General features: G+C 35.4%; 1 protein-coding gene across 6 annotated transcripts in view; it reads left to right on the forward strand.

Moving 5' to 3' along the window:
- Positions 1–19445, forward strand: part of MED13 (mediator complex subunit 13) — a 102503-nt gene that overhangs the window by 32801 nt on the left and 50257 nt on the right. For all 6 annotated transcript variants that reach the window (XR_007412976.1, XR_003133719.3, XR_003133718.3 and 3 more), the window contains exons 6-9: positions 1000–1194; positions 1754–1916; positions 2105–2215; positions 13514–14197. Coding sequence is in view for 3 of the 6 variants with exons in the window: in XM_025440645.3 (XP_025296430.3) it covers positions 1000–1194; positions 1754–1916; positions 2105–2215; positions 13514–14197 (1153 nt within the window). In the remaining 3 variants the exon portion in view is untranslated. The remainder of the gene's footprint in view (positions 1–999; positions 1195–1753; positions 1917–2104; positions 2216–13513; positions 14198–19445) is intronic.

The following is a 19445-nucleotide window of genomic DNA, read 5'->3' on the forward strand; positions in this document are numbered from 1 at the left end:
AACTATTGCTTCTGATAACTTCTAAAAGGTAGAAAATGCACCTAAAGAACTTGTGGCTTTGATCTGCTCTGCCTAGGTCAGCTCTTTTTATATTGGCTCTTCTCTATGTGTCTTCTCATTCAGGGACCCAGATTAATAAGGTAAACTGTATTTGGAACATTGCTAATCTTGAGGGAAAGGACAAAAATAAGAGACTGCACTGACCTTGCAAGCACATTTAAATTAATGCTCCTGTTGGGTCTGGTGTATTTCATATGCAGATCACACAGCCAAGCCTAACAATGGAGTGAATACATATACTCTATGTTAGATGAGGGAAGTATGGAGAATGTATAATTGAGCAGATAATTAGGATTAGAATCTACAACAGTATTTAATGGAATCATATGGCAACGTTTTTATATATATATATATATATATATATATATATATATATATATATATATGAAAATAGCCTTATTCAGGTATTTTTTTTTAATAAAAAAATACCAGTATTGAATTTCAGTAAATGCATTACTACTAGGATAGCTATGACAAGACCAGAAACAAAACACAAACATATATTAGGCTTTCATAAAAAGAGACCTATAAAGAAGAAGCAGAAAATGGTCTGTAATTCTAGTGCCCAGCTTACCTTTGTTATACTTAAAAATTTTTTAAAAGCAATACACACTATAGTTTGTCAAATTTACAAATAAAGATTTAAAAGTAATACACACTCTTGGTTAGAAAATCCAAAAATGAAAGGAGAAAGCCGCTTACTTCTAAGTCTCTTACTGAAGGCAACCACTAAAGGTATTAACAGCTTCTCGTGGTTTCTTCCAGAAAAATCTATGCCAAAAGGAGCATATATTTCTAAAAACTCATTAAATATATTTTCATTTTCTTTAAATAAATATAATCATATGCACTTTTCCATTACAGTACTTTTGAGTGAAACTAAACCCACTATAATCACAATGGTAATTTATTTTCTTGTCCATTATTTTTTCCTTTCAGCTGGTGTCCGAATGATCTACCCAGCATGCTTTGTTCTAGTCCCTCAGTCAGACATTCCTACTCCTAGCTCTGTAGGATCCTCTCACTGTTCAGCTTCTTGCTTGGGTGTCCACCAAGTGCCTGCTTCCACAAGAGATCCTGCTATGTCTTCGGTTACCCTTACACCACCTACGTCTCCTGAGGAAGTCCAAACAGGTATATTAATATTTTTTCTAGCACTAGTTGTAAGTCTGTTATTTTGAATATATCAGCACTTTAAAAAGAACTATTTTGAAGTAATTTCAGTTTCCATATACAATACAAAGAACTCGCTCATCCAGATTTCCAACTGTTGGAACCATTTGTTCCATCACCCTCTTTCGATGTATACATTCATTATCACTGGTCTTTTTCTGAACCATTTTGAGAACATGCTGCAGACATAATGCCCCATTACACCCAAGTACTCAGTGTATTTCCCAAACTTGAGAACACTCTCCTATATAACTATATTTTAATCCTCCAGATCAAGAAGTCAGCATTACTATAACACTATGATCAAGTTTACATCATCTGTTTGGATTTTTTGCTTTCTGTATTTTAAATATAGTAACATGCCTTTTACCTCAAAATGTATGGATGGATACCAGATAGCTGTGGAGTACATTGTGTAATTAACAAGCAAAAGACATAAAAACATATCCCATGCCCAAATAATGTTACTTTAAATGTACTTTTATTCTCCTATAGCCTATTCTTTTTTGTTTGTTTTCAGTTGATCCTCAGTCTGCCCAGAAGTGGGTCAAATTTTCTTCAGTATCTGATGGCTTCAGCTCTGATAGTACTAGCCACCATGGTGGGAAAATACCCAGAAAATTAGCAAATCATGTGGTGGATAGAGTTTGGCAAGAATGCAATATGAACAGGGCACAGAACAAGTACGTGTTTTCGTTTTCAGGTTTAAAATATTGCATGTTGGTAGTTACTTGTACATAGGAGATAAAGTATAAAGAGTCATTTGTATGACTTTTAAAAACTGATTTTTTTAAACTTCAGTTTTAATGATTAATTCATAGTTGTAGAACACCTTATAAATTCTAAAGAATTTTATGATTTCAAATCTTAGGAGGAAATATTCAGCATCATCAGGTGGTCTATCTGAAGAAGAGATACCTGATAAAGTAGCATCCTGGGATTTTGTTGAAGCCACACAAAGAACAAATTGCAGCTGTTTGAGGTAGTTTTGTTTGTTTGTTTGTTTGTTTGTTTTTTCCCAGTTGATTGATGTCTATGTGTGTGTGGTAGCTTCTTATGCTGTTGAATACTTAATGGCTCACTTTGAGCTAGCTTACCTAAATACAGTGTGTGAGGGTTTTTTTCAAAAGAAAATTTGAGGGAAAAAAATTAAGTGACTTGGAGCTGATAATAGAAATACATACAAATATATGCCATAGTCCTTACACAGTTATCAGCTGAACTGTGAAGGCTTGGTTTTACAGTTAAATAAAATGAATCTTATACTGGATTATAGTATATAGTATCTATAAGGTAAAAGCACACAAGTCTCTTGAGAAAAGAGTTTATAGATGGGACTGTGCCTGAGAAATTTCTCCTAGAAAAGGTGATATATGTAATATGCTAGATGAAAATTTCTACAGTCTTTTTTTTTTTAGGATTTTATTTATTTACTCATGAGAGACACAGAGAAAGGGGCAGAGGCATAGGCAGAGGGAGAAGCAGGCTCCCTGTGCGGAGCCTGATGGGGGACTCAATCCCAGGACCCCGGGATCACAACCTGAGCCAAAGGCAGATGCTCAACCACTGAGCCACCCAGGTGCCCCTCTGCAGTCCTTTTTAGAGTAAATATGGTATTAGGTTTTGTGCAGCAATTTATTATTATAACATCCTTCTGGGAAAACTGTATGTAAAATACTGAAATAAGATTCAGAAAGTATGATCCTACAATAGATTGAAGCTGCACTGTAAAAATACAAGCTTTCTAACAGACTGAATTACTTAAAAGATTGGTATAATGGATGAACTTGGAATTCTTTCAGCAGTTGTATTTCTATATTGGAGACTTGGTTATCAGAGATTGGTTATTAGAGGCATTCAGATTATATTGCCTAGAGGTTATTAAATCATACACTTTTGCAATCTTGTAAACAAGTAATGGCACTGACATCCCATAAGAGAAGTTATGAGCTAATAGTTGGCTACTCTTTTGTTACAGATGTGAGTGAAAGTGTGTTAGAGTGCAAGAATGGAGTGCTTGTGTGTTAGGGCCAGGTTTTTTTTTTTTTTTTTTTTTTTACATTGGCTTAGTTTGATTGAATTCAGTGACAGACTCTCAAGTGTTCGGTTTGTTTTTCCATAGGTTAAGTGTACTTACATAGATTCTTTGGATTAGAGACTGTATAATTTTTTTAAAGTCTAACAACTGTGTTAAAAACTTGTCTCTGTTGCTGACAGATTGGAATAAAAATTTGGATAGATTAGCTCTTGTTTAATAGTTGAGAATAGTTAAACATCATAGCTACTCGGGCTGGGGTTGGTGGGGGAGGGACCCAAACCTTATTTTGAAATGTAGAACTCCATGACATTATTTGTCTGAGACCAGAGATCAGTAGCTATGATATTGGCCAAATTTGGCTCACTGCCTGTTTTCATATGGCCTGTGAGATGAAAATTACTTAAATTTTTAATTAGAAAAAATTGAAGAAGAGTATTCTGTGACATGTGAAACTTACATAAAATTCAAATTTTAATGTCCATAAAGATTTATTGGAACAGAGCCACATCTGTTTATTTACATGTCAACTATGGCTGCTTTCACAGAGTTGAGTAGTTGGGACACAGACTATATGGCCTCCAGAGCCTAAAGTATTTACCATCTGGTCCTTTACAGAAATTTTCCAGTTCCTAGTCTAAGACCAGTAGAATGCTTAAATGAAATTAGGCTTTTCTTTCCATATATTGGCATTTTTATCAAGCAGCTCTTTTTTAGTTCCTAACCTAGAATCTTGCTTTATTCTTTTAGCAGTTTCGAGTATATTTGTTTAAAATGGTTTTAGAGGGGATGCCTCGGTGGCTTAGATGGTCAAGTGTCTGCCTTTGGCTCAGGTCATGATCCCAGGGTTCTGGGATTGAGTCCCACATCTGGCTCCCTGCTTAGTGGGGAGCCTGCTTTTCCCTTTACCTGCCACTCATCCTGCTTGTGCTTGCTTTCTATCTCTCTCTCTCTGATAGATTAATTAATTAATTAATTAATAAAAACTTTAAAAAATGGTTCAGAGGAAGACACTCAAAATGCATATGGATTGGTAAACAAATTTAAGTTTAAATTCTTGGTTCTAAGCTGAACTTTTATTTTTCAAAATTTACTGTATCTCATATTTCCAGAAATTCCTCCCAGATATAGAGAAATTTGATATAATGAAATTTTGTATAATCTCTATGTGTGACTTATTTTGGTAGATTTGCTCCTCTAGGAAATATGTTTATAATCATTTACGTTTTCTGCCCCACTATTGCATTTTGTGCTTCTAATTCCTCTTCCACTTCCCTCAAATTAGGTTCTCTTATTTAATTCTTACATGAGGCTTAAAATAGATGTTAAGCCATCATGTGTGAGTATTATCTTGCTGCCATAGAAGATAGGAAGTAGAGCATATATTGATAACTTGACTGTGCTAGTCAGCCAATTTGCTATCATATCTATCCCTGCCTTTTCCCTATTCTGTTCTGTATTGCAGAGGACTACATTTCCTAGGTTCTTTTGCTTTCCTTTCTACATGTGTTTGTTGTGTTTTTCCTCCTCCAGCTTTATTGAGATATAACTAACTAATAAATAGCATTATGTAAGTTTAAAGTATACAACATGGTGATCTGTCTAGTCCTATTTGCTTTCTGGTTTGGCTATGGGAGGCAATAATAGAAGATTGGTTAATGAGATGAGGAAAGAAGCCAGGGCATTTCCCCACCCCTTTTTTGAGCTAATTCCATCAGCAGTTCTGCGTCTCATTTGTGGCCCCTTCTTCTGTGGTCCCACTATGATTCTAACTAAACACTTCTCAGGATGGTTCTAACACCATCCCAAGCTTCATTGATGATGATACTATTTCATCTTAACAGTCCTTATAGTTCTAGAAGTCATATAAACAATCTGCATGAATATATAATGTATGATTTGAAGAAATTTAGATTATACAAATAGAGCTGAAGTTACCCTTGACCACTGTCAGTCTCTTTTCAAATGCTACTACCTTTCCCTAGAATTGACTACTTGTCAATTATTATCTTTCCACAGTTTTTCTATGATATTATTTTTAAAAACTTCTTGTTATTCTACTAAATGGAAGTACCATAGTATATTTAATCATTCTGGGTTTGATGGACAAATAGGTTGTTTCCAGAAGTTTTTTGTTTGTGTTTACTTTTAAAAAAAATAACACGTTTATGACTATCAATTATTTATTAGATTTTTTTGAACACTTATTCTATGATAGATGTCCTAGGCTCCAATACACTAGTGAATAAGGCTCCTGCTGTTATGAACCCTGTACACTAATGGGGTAGGTAATTATTTTAAAGAATTTTTAATCTTTTAAATTAATTTATTTTTAATCTTTTTAGATATTGAGAGTGATGAGTGCTAGGAAAGAAAATAATTCGGTGGGTGATGTGGTACAGAATTGTGGGAGAGGGGGCTGTTTAAATACTTCTGAATTCAAAAAGATCCTATTTTACTCCCATTTTCTAAATATGGGAGTGCTGGGTGTTTTGGTGCTTTCACTGATCTGAGAACAGTCCTCAAAATTATCTTTTTGCTTTTAGAGTAAGTGAAAAGACTAAAATTGTTTTAATTGGCATTTTTTAGTTATTAACGAGATTAATATTGCATTTGCATGTATTGAAATTAAGCTTTAGTCTGATAGAGTGTTCTTAAGAAAATTAGCACTTAGCAAGCTAAACAGAAAGTGATACAATAAATATCAAATGTTAACACTAAAATATTAGGAACTTTAATCAGTAGGAAAAAAAAATCTAAGGGGATCATTCTGTTGGATTTTACTTTAAGAACACAACTTCTTTTTTAGGACAATACTCCAAATTGGTTGAGTTCTATTATGAAATTCAGTTGCTTTATCTTAAAGAAGACTAGCTTTTTATTTTTTTAAGATGTAGTTATTTTTAGAGAGCGAGGTATGGGGTCAGGGAGAAGAGGGAAAGAGAGAGAGAATCTTGAGCAGACTCCCTCGTTGAATGGGAAGCCCGATGCGGCTTGATCTCACAACCTCAAGATCATGACCTGAGCTAAAACCAAAAGTTGGATGCTCAACCGACTGAGCCACCCAGGGCACCCCTAAAGTAGACTAGCTTTAAGGAAAGTGTCCACATAGACAAAAAGGGCTTTGTTTTAATGTTAATGAAATTTTAGAGAGCCACTGCTATTAGTATATGTCCTAAATTAATAGTTTCTTACCCTTATTAAAGGGTAAATGGATCTATGGCTGTGTACTTTTCATATCCCTTATATACTTGGAATATAACCTAATAGTTTCCCTTAGATCATTGGAGATATTATCTCTCCTTAGTGTCTTGCATAACTTAAGTCTTAACTTTTGGTCTCATCACTCATTTACACTCTTAAAAATTATTGAGTACCCCAAGGTGCTTTTATTTGTGTGGGTTAGTTACATCTATTTATGTCTATTTTAGTGGAATTTGAAAGTTCTGTTTAATTTATTAAAAAATACCAATAAACTCAGTACATACCAACATGAATAAAATACTTTAATAGAAATCACCTATATTTTCCAAAGTAAATAAAAATTAGAAGGATGGCATTGTTGTAGAGTTTTGCAGCTCTCTTCAGTGGTTGAGCTTAATAGCAGATATCTGGATCCTCATCTGTTTCTGCAACCAATCTTGTGTATATTGTCTTAGTTGAAGTATGTAAAGAAAATCCAGCCTCACATAGCTATAGCTATGCAGTTGGGAAAGGGGCAGAGTATTTTAAATACCTTTTTCAGGTAATTGTGAATATACTTTGATACTACACCAAAATTTGACAAATGGTAGTGTCTTAAAGTGTAATCTAAAGTCTTAATGGGGGACACCGGGGTGGTGCCTCTTCAGCTCAGGGCATGATCCCGGGATCCAGGATCGAGTCCCACATTGGGCCGTTGCAGAGAGCCTGCTTCTCCCTCTGCCTGTGTCTCTGCCTCTCTCTCTGTGTGTCTCTCATGAATAAATAAATAAAATCTTAAAAAAGTCTTAATGTGTGATCTGAAACCATGTTAATCAAATTCTTGTACTTCATAATAACTGAATGGATCTTTTACTTATGCATGATTTTATAACATCATTCATCATTTGGAAAATACAAAGTCACTGCATTATGTGGATCCTTTGAATGTTGACACATTTTGTTATGTGGTATAAAAAATGCATTCATTAATATCACTGATGATCTCATCAGAAAAATCTTTTTAATATTGGGAAGTTGTGAACCTTATTGTTGCAGATAGTTTCCAAATTTTAATTCTTGCTTAAAAGCTTATATTTAATTATTTGTTCTTCCTTAAAGTGACTAATTTTTTAAATGAAGATAGTGTTCCATAAAAATATGGCTAGATTAGCTTGCAGCTCAATAAGGACTTTCCTTTAAATCAGCCATTGTTTTTATTATGTGGCAGAAATGCTTTATGTGTATTTCCTGTTTCTTTTTTTTAAAGGATGTTTTTGTTTTTTAAATAAACTCTACACACAAAGTGAGGCTTGAACTCATGGCCCCAAGATCAAGTCGCATGCTCTACCAGCTGAGTCAGCTAGATGCTTTTCCTAATTCTTTATATAGAATATATATGCAAAGACTGAAATTAAATAAAAATTACTCACTTTTAGTGTCTTTTGAAGGATATTCTCGAGTGAATCTGGCTTTAAAGAAAAATTGAGTGTGTAGTGATAACATAGTATACTACTAATAGTACCACTGCCTTAATTCATGTTTTGTTACCAGCAATTTTACTATCCTTTGCTTTTATAACATCATTATAAATACCAACATAATGAAAAGGACAAATAATGTCTTGATGCTATTATGATAATGGTTTGAGCCCTATACAACCCCTGAAAGAGTCTATGGGCCATACTTTGAGGACTTCTTTAGTAGATGCTAAAATGTTTGAATTAAATGAATAAAAACTGTCATGATATCTAATTATTCCTACTTTTTGTTTTTCCCTGTTTTTTTCTTTGCTTTCCTTCCCCTTGCCTGTTGTTATTGTTGACTATTGTCCTTTTTTACTTCTTCAGCTAGCCTAGAAGTTACATACTCTTGATTCTTTTGTAAATTGAATCAAACATTGATGCATTTGTTTTCTGTAAAGTCTAAAGGTAATCTTTATGTCTTTGTTTTCTTTATGGAATAGACAAGGGCCTTTGGACACTTTAATTTTGCTCCAGTTATTTTCTGTGTTACTATTTTTTTATGTTTCAGTTCTACCTTGTTTTGTTGTGAAAAATTTCAGACATACAGAAAAGAAAGTTGGATAGTGCATTCTTAGATAGCAGCCATCTATATTACATTTGCTTCATCTAGACTTCCTCTCTTACTGAATATTTGTAAAAATTTGAATGTTTTATTGACTTTGATTCATCTAAAATTATTATTTTGACCTATCAGTATAAAGTATTAATGAGATGCGTGGGGCCCTTTGTTTCATGTCTTCAAAATCTGGTGTATGTTTTATACTTGTAGCACATCTCAATTTGGACTAAACATATTTTGAGTTTTCAGTAGCCACATACGACTCTGGATACCATTGTTGGACAGCACAACTTTCTTTCTTTCTTTCTTTCTTTCTTTCTTTCTTTCTTTCTTTCTTTCTTTCTTTCTTTCTTTCTTTCACAGCACAACTTTAGAAATAGAACTACAACTAATGACTGGAAGATACAGAAAAGGGAAGTTTCTCTTCAACATAAATTATTATTATTTTTTAAAGATTGTATTTATTTATTCATGAGAGACACACAGAGGAGAGGCAGAGACATAGGCAGAGGGAGAAGCAGACTCCATGCAGGAAGCCCGATGTGGGACTCGATCCTGGGACTTGGATCATGACCTGAGCCAAAGGCAGACGCTCAACTGTTGAGCCACCCAGGTGTCCCAATATAAATTATTTTTTAACAGGGTGCATGGTTGGCTGAGTTTGAGGACTGTGGGACTCTTGATATCAGGGTTGTTAGTTTGAGCATACTGGGGATAGATTATTTAAAATTAAAAAAATTTAAAATTTATTTTTTAACAACTAGGGCTATTTAACAGTGAGTATTATAAGGTAATGTGAGCCTTGTCATTGAAAATATTCAAAGACAGGATGATCAGAGAAGAGATTATTCCTACATTGGAATATACTACTTGTTTTTTAATGATCAATTTTTTTATTAAAAGTTTTTGAATGCTATTTGAATAATTCAAATAATGCACATGAAATAAAATTAAAAACTGAATTCCCTAATATATGTATTTAGATCTGCCTGCTTTCTTTCATACAAATGGAATCATGTTATGTATACTGTTCTGCAACTTGCTTATTTTGATAAACAGTAATCATGAGTATTTTTTTATGTAGTGTGTATAGATCCCATTCTATTTTTAAGTTTATACTACTACATAATACTATGAAGATTTAACATTTTATGAGGGTGTTGCCTATGCTGCACTCTTCCTGAAGATTTTTATTTTATTTTAAAATTTTATTTATTTATTCATGAGAGAGAGAGAGACATAGGCAGAGGGAGGGAGTAGGCTTCATGAAGGAAGCCTAATGTGGGACTCGATCCCAGGACCCCAGGATTAGGCCCCGAGCCAAAGGCAGATGCTCAACCACTAAGCTACCCAGGCATCCCATTGCTGAAGATTTTTAAAGCAAGTCTTTTTTTTTTTTTTTTTTTTGAAGATTTTATTTATTTATTCACGGGAGACACAAAGACATAGGCAGAGGGAGAAGCAGGTTCCATGCAGGGACTCCAGGATCATGTCCTGAGCCGAAGGCAGATGCTCAACCACTCAGCCACCCAGGTGTCCCTAAAGCAAGTCTTAATATCGTTTCAGTCCTTCAGTATGCAACTTGAATATTTTAATTTTGTTAATTATTAATATTTTATTATTTTCTTACATAACTATGATTCCATTATCACACCTAAGAAGAAGAAGAATATTTTCTTAGTGTCATCTCCTCCCCTCTACAGATTTGTCTCATAAATGTCTTTTTGTTTTTTTTTTGTTTTGTTTTTTTTTTTTTTTTTTTCATAAATGTCTTTTTGTAGTTGGTTGGCTTGACAAGGATCTGGATAAGGCCTATACATATGATTATTAAGTCTTCTCTCTCTTGTAATTGCCTACTCCATTTTTATGACATTGCCTCTGTTGGAGAAACTGCGTCAGTTGTCCTGTGGAATGTTCCACATTCTGGGTTTCTCAATTTGTCATATATTATAACTTGTTCTTTTAGTGTCATTTAATTTCTTCCTTTATCCTTTGCGTTTCTGTAAAAGTTAGTTCTAGAGCTGTGCTGTCCAGTTCCAGCTATGTTAATCACCAGTGGCTAAAGTATTTGGATTTATTTATTATTATTTTTTAAAGTTTTTATTTACTTATTCATGAGAGACGCACAGAAAGAGAGAGAGAGAGAGGCACAGACACAGGCAGAGGGAGACTCAGGCTCCATGCAGGGAGCCTGACATGGGACTCCATCCCAGGTCTCCATGATCAGGCCCTGGGCTGAAAGCAGCACTAAACCACTGAGCCACCCGAGCTGCCCAAGTATTTGGATTTAAATACACTTAAAAATTCAGTTTCTCAATTGAACTAGCCACATATCAGGTCTTCAGTAGCCACTTACAGAACATTTCTGTCATTACAGAAAATTTTGTTGGACAGTACTATCTAGAGGCTTAATGCATTCACGTTCAATTTTTACAATTTTATTTTTGTCATTTTTGAGAGAGAGCACACACATGTGTGAGCTGTAGGTGGGAGCAGAGGGAGAGAGAATCTTAAGCTGGCTCCACACCCAACATGCAGAGCCAGACACTAGGCTTGATCTCAGGACCCTGAGATCATTACCTGAGCTGAAATCGAGAGTCGGACGTTTAACCATCTGAACCACTGACGTGCCCCTCAGGTTCAATATTTTTGATGAGACTACTTCATGAGTGGGCTGTGTTGCTTTGTATTATGTTATATCAGAAAGCACAGGTCAGGGATCCCTGGGTGGCGCAGCGGTTTGGCGCCTGCCTTTGGCCCAGGGCGCGATCCTGGAGACCCGGGATCGAATCCCACGTCGGGCTCCCGGTGCATGGAGCCTGCTTCTCCCTCTGCCTGTGTCTCTGCCTCTCTCTCTCTCTGTGTGTGTGACTATCATAAATAAATAAAAATTAAAAAAATATATTAAAAAAAAAAAAGAAAGCACAGGTCAGATTGTTCCACTTTTAATAATTGGTTAGATTGTTCCACTTTTAATAATTGGTTGAGATTGAGGTGATGAGCCTGACCCCTCATTTAAAATTTACAATGATTAAAGACAGTTTTTTGGGCAGCCCTGGTGGCGCAGCGGTTTAGTGCTGCCTGCAACCCACGGTGTGATCCTGGAGACCCGGGATTGAGTCCCGCGTCAGGCTCCCTGCATGGAGCCTGCTTCTTCCTCTGCCTGTGTCTCTGCCTCTCTCTCTCTATGAATAAATAAATAAATCTTAAAAAAAAAAGACAATTTTTCTTCTTTCTTTGAAACCTCTGATCTCTTTTTCTTATTACATTGGCTAAAACTTTGAATAAAGAGATGCTTGGGTGGCTTAGTTAAACATCCAACTCTTTGTTTCAGCTCCTCAGGTGGTGATCTCGAGGTCATGGGATTAAGTCTTGTATTGGGCTCTGTGCACGGTGTGGGCTCTACTTCAGATTCTCTCTCCTCCTCCCTCCTACTCCCACTCCCACTGCCACTCATTCTCTCTCAAGTAAATTAAAAAAAAACTTTCAAAAAATTATTGAATATAAATGTTGACTTAATATTTTTGCTTTGTTCCCAGTTTTAGGGATGAATTATTCAGTCTGTTATCATTAAATAGGATATTAGCTGTAGTTTTTCATAGATGTCCTTTATCAGATTAAGTTTTAGTCCTTGCATTTTGAGTCTTTTTTACAATGAATTATCTGTTTAATTTTGCCAGATGTTTTTCTGTACTTAAGGAGATAAATTTTTTTTTTTTTTACTTAAGGAGATAATTATATGGTTTTATTATATTACTGTGGTAAATAATATTGATTTCTATTGGATGTTATGCCGTACATTCCCGGTACAACTCTCATTTAGTCATGATGTATTATCCTTTTATATATTATTGGGTTGCTGATATTTTATATCTGTATTCTTGAGGGATATTGTTCTGTGATTTTCTTTTCTTATAATATCTTTGCTTTTGTTATCAGGTTAATGGTGGATATTTCCTGTGTCTTTTTGAGATAATTCCAGTTTTATTTGATAACTTTCATGCTTTCCCCCCCACCCCGTACATACGTCTGAGACTCTGTACAGAAGGATGTTCAGCATGTTTCCTGAGTAGACAGGGTTCTTCAAAGAAGTACATACAATTGCTTTATCATACTCTTTGTGGTTATCTCTTATATAACAAGACCATTAATAAAGTAAATTTTAAAAGAAAACTTAAAAAATCTAATGAATACTGAATCCTTCAACTTTGTATTTCTCTACATTTTTTTTTGCCTAGTTTCTTAGTTTAAAAAAATGTTATATACATCACTGTCAGTTCAGTTTATTTCAAGGTGCACAGTATTTTTACTACACTTAAAGAAATCTTAAACTCTGAACAAAAATTACTAGGTTTTTAGGTGTATAATTTTAAGTTTTTTGGTTTCAAATTTGCTTCACATTATGAGGAACATGATTCTTTTAAGCATTTTCCTTTGCTTTTCCAGTTAGCTGATTCTTTGTAATGGTAAGCATTAGGAGAAGGAAGGTACTGACTGTGTAGGGCCCATCAGTCAGTTGCAATGCTATCCAGAATGATTTAACTTTTTTTCTGTAGGGTAAGTTTTCTAGCTGGTTGCTATAAAATTGTAGATGTTTATTGAGCTCAGCCAAGGCTTTTATTTATAACAATTATTCTGAAATAGGTATATTCATAAATGAATGAATTTCAGCTCTTTCTCTACTTCTTTATCTTAAAATAGATAGAATTTTATCTCTGTATTTATTCAGATACTAAAATATTTAGGTTACTTAAGGTAAGCCATCTTGGTTATCTGATCACATAGCTACTAAATGAGCAGAAGAGAATTGGCTTTTATGAATCTTTTTGCAATTCTTCATTTTAGGTTACTGAACAAAGTATTTTTTTCCATGTAAATTCAAACTACATAAAAAAAAACACATGAAATGTCTAAGTGAATTGTGTGCTTTGATATAATAATGATACTGTGAACATTAAACCTTTTCTTTTAATTTTTCAGGCACAAAAGTCTCAAACCAAGAAATCCTGGACAACAAGGACAGGCACCATCTTTAAGTCAGCAACAACAAGTACTTCCTAAGCACAAGACCAATGAAAAACAAGAAAAGAGTGAAAAACCCCAGAAACGCCCCTTGACTCCTTTTCACCATCGTGTATCTGTTAGTGATGATGTTGGCATGGATACAGATTCAGCTAGCCAAAGACTTGTGATCTCCGCCCCAGACAGTCAAGTGAGATTTTCAAACATCCGAACTAATGATGTAGCAAAGACTCCTCAGATGCATGGCACCGAAATGGCAAATTCACCTCAACCACCCCCACTTAGTCCTCATCCATGTGACGTGGTTGATGAAGGAGTGACTAAAACACCTTCAACTCCTCAAAGTCAACATTTTTATCAAATGCCAACACCAGATCCCCTGGTTCCTTCTAAACCAATGGAAGATAGGATAGACAGTTTATCCCAGTCTTTTCCAGCTCAATTCCAGGAAGCTGTAGAACCTACAGTATATGTTGGTACAGCAGTAAACTTGGAAGAAGATGAAGCTAATATAGCCTGGAAGTATTACAAAGTCCCAAAGAAAAAAGATGTAGAGTTTTTACCACCTCAGCTTCCAAGTGATAAATTCAAGGATGATCCAGTTGGACCTTTTGGACAGGAAAGTGTAACTTCAGTTACAGAGTATGTATTTTTTTAATAGTCACTACTTATAATTTAAGAGTAGAAATGATGTAAGTTCTTGATACTAGAACTCCAGAATTAGTTTTGGAGTAGGATTTAGAATAATCCTTTAAATATTAGTTTTTCATAGTTTTTTTACTGTGTTTTTTTTTTTTTTCCCTCAGGGAACCTATTTATTGTGAAATATTAGTCACAGAAAAAAGTGGAGAAAATAATATCGTTTATCAACCAACTTAAGGATTTTGCATATAATTAGAACTTCTGTGTACTATTTTTCTTCCTCCGTTTTTCTTTCCTCTGTCCTAAATTTGGTATTTATATCCTTTCTATAAATGTTTTTATACACGTACCTCAGTCAATTCATTTTGATTGCTCTATAGTATTTCTTTGTTATGAATATACATAATTTATTTACTTTTGAAAAGATGGACATGTTGGGGTATTTTTCATTTTTTTTCTGGTTACATAGGATATAGCCATGAACTTTTTTGTACACCTTTCCTCGTGTATTTGTGTAAGATTTCCCTAGGTAATAATCTAAAAGTGGAATTGCTGGGCCATTGGTATGTCCATATTCAGTATTAAGGGTTGTTGCCAAGTTGGCTTTCCACCTATACCAGTTTAAACCCTCATCGACCAGCAGTGTATGAGAATAGTTTTTTCTTCAGTGTTTGGTATTACAAGACTTTTAATTTGGCTAATTTTCTGTGTGCTGAAGGGCATCTTACTGTCTTAATTCATGTTTTCGAGATTTGTAGCAAGATCAAGCATCACTTAAAATGTCATTGAACATTTAGATTTCCTCTATATAAATAGATATCCTTTATTCCATTTTTCTTTTCCTTTTTTCCCCCAATTCTTTGCACGTTCTCGCTATTAATCTTATATTAGTTATATGTGCCACAGATATCTTCCGCCTTTTTATGGTTTGCCTTTGTGACATACTTTATGTGGTAAGCTCTTTGGGTCTCTCTTTACTATGTTATTCTGATAACATTTATATTCTGTCCCATAAGCCTTTTGCATTTTTAGCTATAGACTTTTCTAAAAGGTGAAAGTCACCCAACAAAACACCATTATAGTCATTAAAAGTATCTTCGTACCATTTCAAGACCAAGTAGTATGCAAAGATTGTATTTCTTCTGTATTACCCTGTTAGCAAAAGTATTGAGTCTTTTTTTTTTTTTTTTAAGATTTTATTTGTTTATTCATGCGACACAACGGAGAGAGGCACAGGCACAGGCAGAGGGAGATGGAGAAGCAGGCGTGCCATGCAGGGAGCCTGACATGGGACTTAATCCTGGGTCTCTAGGATTGCACCCTGGGCTGAAGGCGGCACTAAACTGCTGAGTCTTTTCTTTAGCTTAGAATTTAAAAATTTACAAGAATATGTGCAGATATAGTAATCTTTTGTTCAGTCCTTATATTGGGCATTTGCGGACAGCTGGCTCAGTTTGAAGTCTTTTTTTTTTTTTTTTTTTTTTTTCGTTTTTTTTTTCCCCCCTGTGTCTTGCTGCTGGGAAGTTCTCTTCTTGTATAATATCTGCATTTTTTTTTCCTCATTCACTGTGGAACCTCTGTAATTCACGTGTTGAGCTTCTGTATTTTCTCTCATTTTCCATTTGTTTTTTTCCTTTATATTCTAAGAGGATTTCTCAGATTTCTTCTAGGCCTTTCTTGAAGTCTTAAAATTTATTGCTCATGTTTTATTTCTGACTTTTTTTAAAAAGTTCATCCTCTTCTTGTTTAATGTTCTATATTTCTTTTTTTTTTAAGATTTTATTTATTTATTCATGCTAGGCAGAGACACAGGCAGAGGGACAAGCAGGCTCCATGCAGGAAGCCCAATATGAGACTCGATCCCAGGACTTGGGGATCAGGCCCTGAGTCAAAGATAAGACACCCAACCGCTGAGCCACCCAGGCGTCCCAACTTTTTTGTCTTTAGAATTACTTTATTTTCATCTTTTTACTATCCTGCCTCTCATCACTTTTTTTTTTTTTTTTTTAATGATAGTCACACAGAAAGAGAGAGAGAGAGGCAGAAACATAGGCAGAGGGAGAAGCAGGCCCCATGCACTGGGAGCCCGATGTGGGATTCGATCCCGGGTCTCCAGGATCGCACCCTGGGCCAAAGACAGGCACCAAACCGCTGCACCACCCGGGGATCCCTCTCATCACTTTTTTAAATAATTATTTCTTTATAAACTTTTTTTTTTTTTTTTATTGAGAGGAAGAGAGGGGCAGAGAGAAACTTAAGCAGGCCCTATGCCCAGCTCAAAGCCCAGTGGTGGTGGTGAGGGAGATGCTCACAATTCTGAGATCATGACCTGAGGTGAAATGAAGAGATGCTTACTTGACTGAGCCACCCAGGTGCTCCTCTTCACACACATTTTATTTCATTTATTTTTAAAGGTTTTATTTATTCATGAGAGACACAGAGAGAGAGGAAGAGACATAGGCAAAGGGAGAAGCAGGCTTCACGCAGGGAGCCCGATGTGACACTTGATCCCAGGACCCAAGGATCACGACCTGAGCTGAAGGCAGACAGACGCTCAACTGCTGAGCCACTCAGGCATCTCTCTTCATACACATTTTAGAATAAAGGAAGGAATAGGGGAGCTGATTGGCAGGCCTTAGTAAATAATTTAGTTATTATCAGTTCTGTGTACTGTTTTATGATAACAGTGTTGGGAATGATTTGGAGGAGAGGCCTGGTGCCTAAATTCCAGAATGAAGAGGATGTCAAGTCTTGGGTCTTTACCAGGTAGCTTGTTCATTTTTCTTAGAAAAGAAACCCTTTTTTTCCCTTCCATTTTCAGCTTTTATTTTCAATTCTGTTTAAAGATACAGGTCCAGATTTTCTCTTATTTTAGGGGGGCAGTTTGTTTATATAGGTTGCCTGTAGTCCCCTCTTGCATATTCTATCTAAGCTATGTGCTTTCTCTCCTCTATTTTCATTGATTTCGAGCTTCCCTGAGACTAAGCAAAATTAAAATGTCTGACCCATTTGTAGCCTCTCTTATTTTCTCTACTGTTAAAGACATATTTTCTTTTAATATTCCTTATTATTTTAGTAAACAAAACTGAGTGCCTTACTTATCTAGCTCTTTGAATCTTAAAAGTATTTTAATTTTTTTTTAAGATTTTAATTTAATTTAATTTATTTATTTGAGAGAGAGCACAAGCAGCAGGGAGAGGGAGAGGAAGAAGCAGACTCCCTGCTGATCGGAGAGCCAGATGAGGGACTCCATCCCAAGACCCTAGGATCATAGGATCTGAGCCTATGGGGTAGGCGCTTAACCAACTGGGCCACCCAGGCGCCCCGTCTTGTTTTGTTTTAATTAAAACTAATTTGGATATGAAATTTAGGAACTTCAGGATACCCTTAGGATCATGGAAGAAAACTAGCTTGTTTAATAACTAGTCAGGGGGGTCTCTTGAAAGCAAATTTAGGAACTTCAGGATACCCTTAGGATCATGGAAGAAAACTAGCTTATTTAATAACTAGTCAGGGGGGTCTCTTGAAAGCAAATGATTCTTAGAAATAAGTCTTAAAAGATCTTAGTCTTATTTGTGCTGAATATAATATAAACGTTCAACTCTTGTCTGAAACTACTGTTGGTTTCCTTGTTTCCATATCTCTCTGCATATATTCTCTACACAGTAGAGTGATCATTGTTAAACATTGTTACTCATTTGCTTAAAACTCTTTAGTAGTTTCCCTTTACGTTTAGAATAAATTCCAAACTCTTGGGATACCTGGGTGGCTCAGTGGTTGAGCATCTGCCTTTGTTGTTTTGTTTTTGTTTTTAAAGATTTTATTTATTTATTCATGAGACAGACAGACACACACACACACACACACACACACACACACACAAACAGAGAGAGAAGCAGGCTCCATGCAGGGAGCCTAATGTGGGACTTGATTCCGGGTCTCCAGGATCAGGCCCTGGACTAAAGGCGGCGCTAAACTGCTGAGCCACCCAGGCTGCCCACGCATCTGCCTTTGGCTCAGGTTGTGATTCCGGGGTGCTGGGATTGAGTCCTGCATCAGGCTCCCTGCCGGCAGCCTGCTTCTTCCTCTGCCTGTGTTTTAGTCTCTCTCTTGGTCTCTCATGAATAAATAAAATCTTTAAAAAAAAAAAAAAAATCCAAACTCTCTTTCCTCATCTGTAAGATTCTGCCCAGTTCCTACCTAGCTCCTTACTCTTACCTACTACTCCTATGTGCTTCCTGACTTAATGACTTCAGCTTTCTTGCTCTCCCTTTAGAAAGCCAAGCTCATTCCTAATGGCCTTTAGAATTGTATTACAGGTGGGGAAACAGCTGGCTCCTTATTATTCAGCTGTGCTGAAAAGTTACCTTCTCTGGAAGTATTTTCTTGACTCTTTTATCTTAAACTATGGCTTTTCTTCACTCCCTAGATCACTACCTATCTTGTACACTGCTTTCATTTTTTTCCTTTATATATAACATCTGAAACTACATGATGTATTTGTTAATTATCTTTCCCGTATTAAAATGTAAGCTGTATGAGAGCAAGGACTCTCCGTCTTGTTTATTGCTGCATTCCTCCAGTATATACCCCCTCTCCCGAAAAATTCTAGACCCATAGTAGACATTCAGCAAATGTTTGGATAAATGAAACAATAGTATGGCCCTATGATTTTAGAACTTGTTTCCTTTCTAGATGATATTTTCTTACCTAATGTATATAAAATGTAGCATTTTGAATATATTTAGTTTTACAAACTTAAAGGGTAAGTTTTTATGGGCATATCATATTCATAAGAACCAAAAATCCTAGCCATAACTTTAAATAACTATATTAGCTGCTTCTGTGCATGAATATCTATAAGTGAAATGAAATGAAGATCTCTTAGAAGTTAATGCAGTTTAACTTTAGAATCTTTTCTGAAATTATTTGACGTTTTCCTCATTCAAGAAGAATGAGAAGAAAGAAGCGTAATGTAGAACGGTAACGTGCAGAGTAGAATGGTGCTGGGTCATGACTATGTAAGTTAGGGAAATAACATGCTTCTGTCTGTTCCTGGTCATCCTTTTTTCCTCTTCATAAAAAGAAAAGACTGAATAAAAAGTTTTTTTTTTTTTTTAAATTCTGTGTCTCATGTGAGTATTGTTTTGGTTACATCAGTTACCAAAATGGGTATTGTCTCACAATTTACTTTTAGATAGAATCCTTTTTATTACTATTGTAGATTAGACTATGGAAAAATATCACT

Source organism: Canis lupus, chromosome 9 (genome assembly GCF_003254725.2).
Source record: "Canis lupus dingo isolate Sandy chromosome 9, ASM325472v2, whole genome shotgun sequence".
NCBI classification, from domain to species: Eukaryota; Metazoa; Chordata; class Mammalia; order Carnivora; family Canidae; genus Canis; species Canis lupus.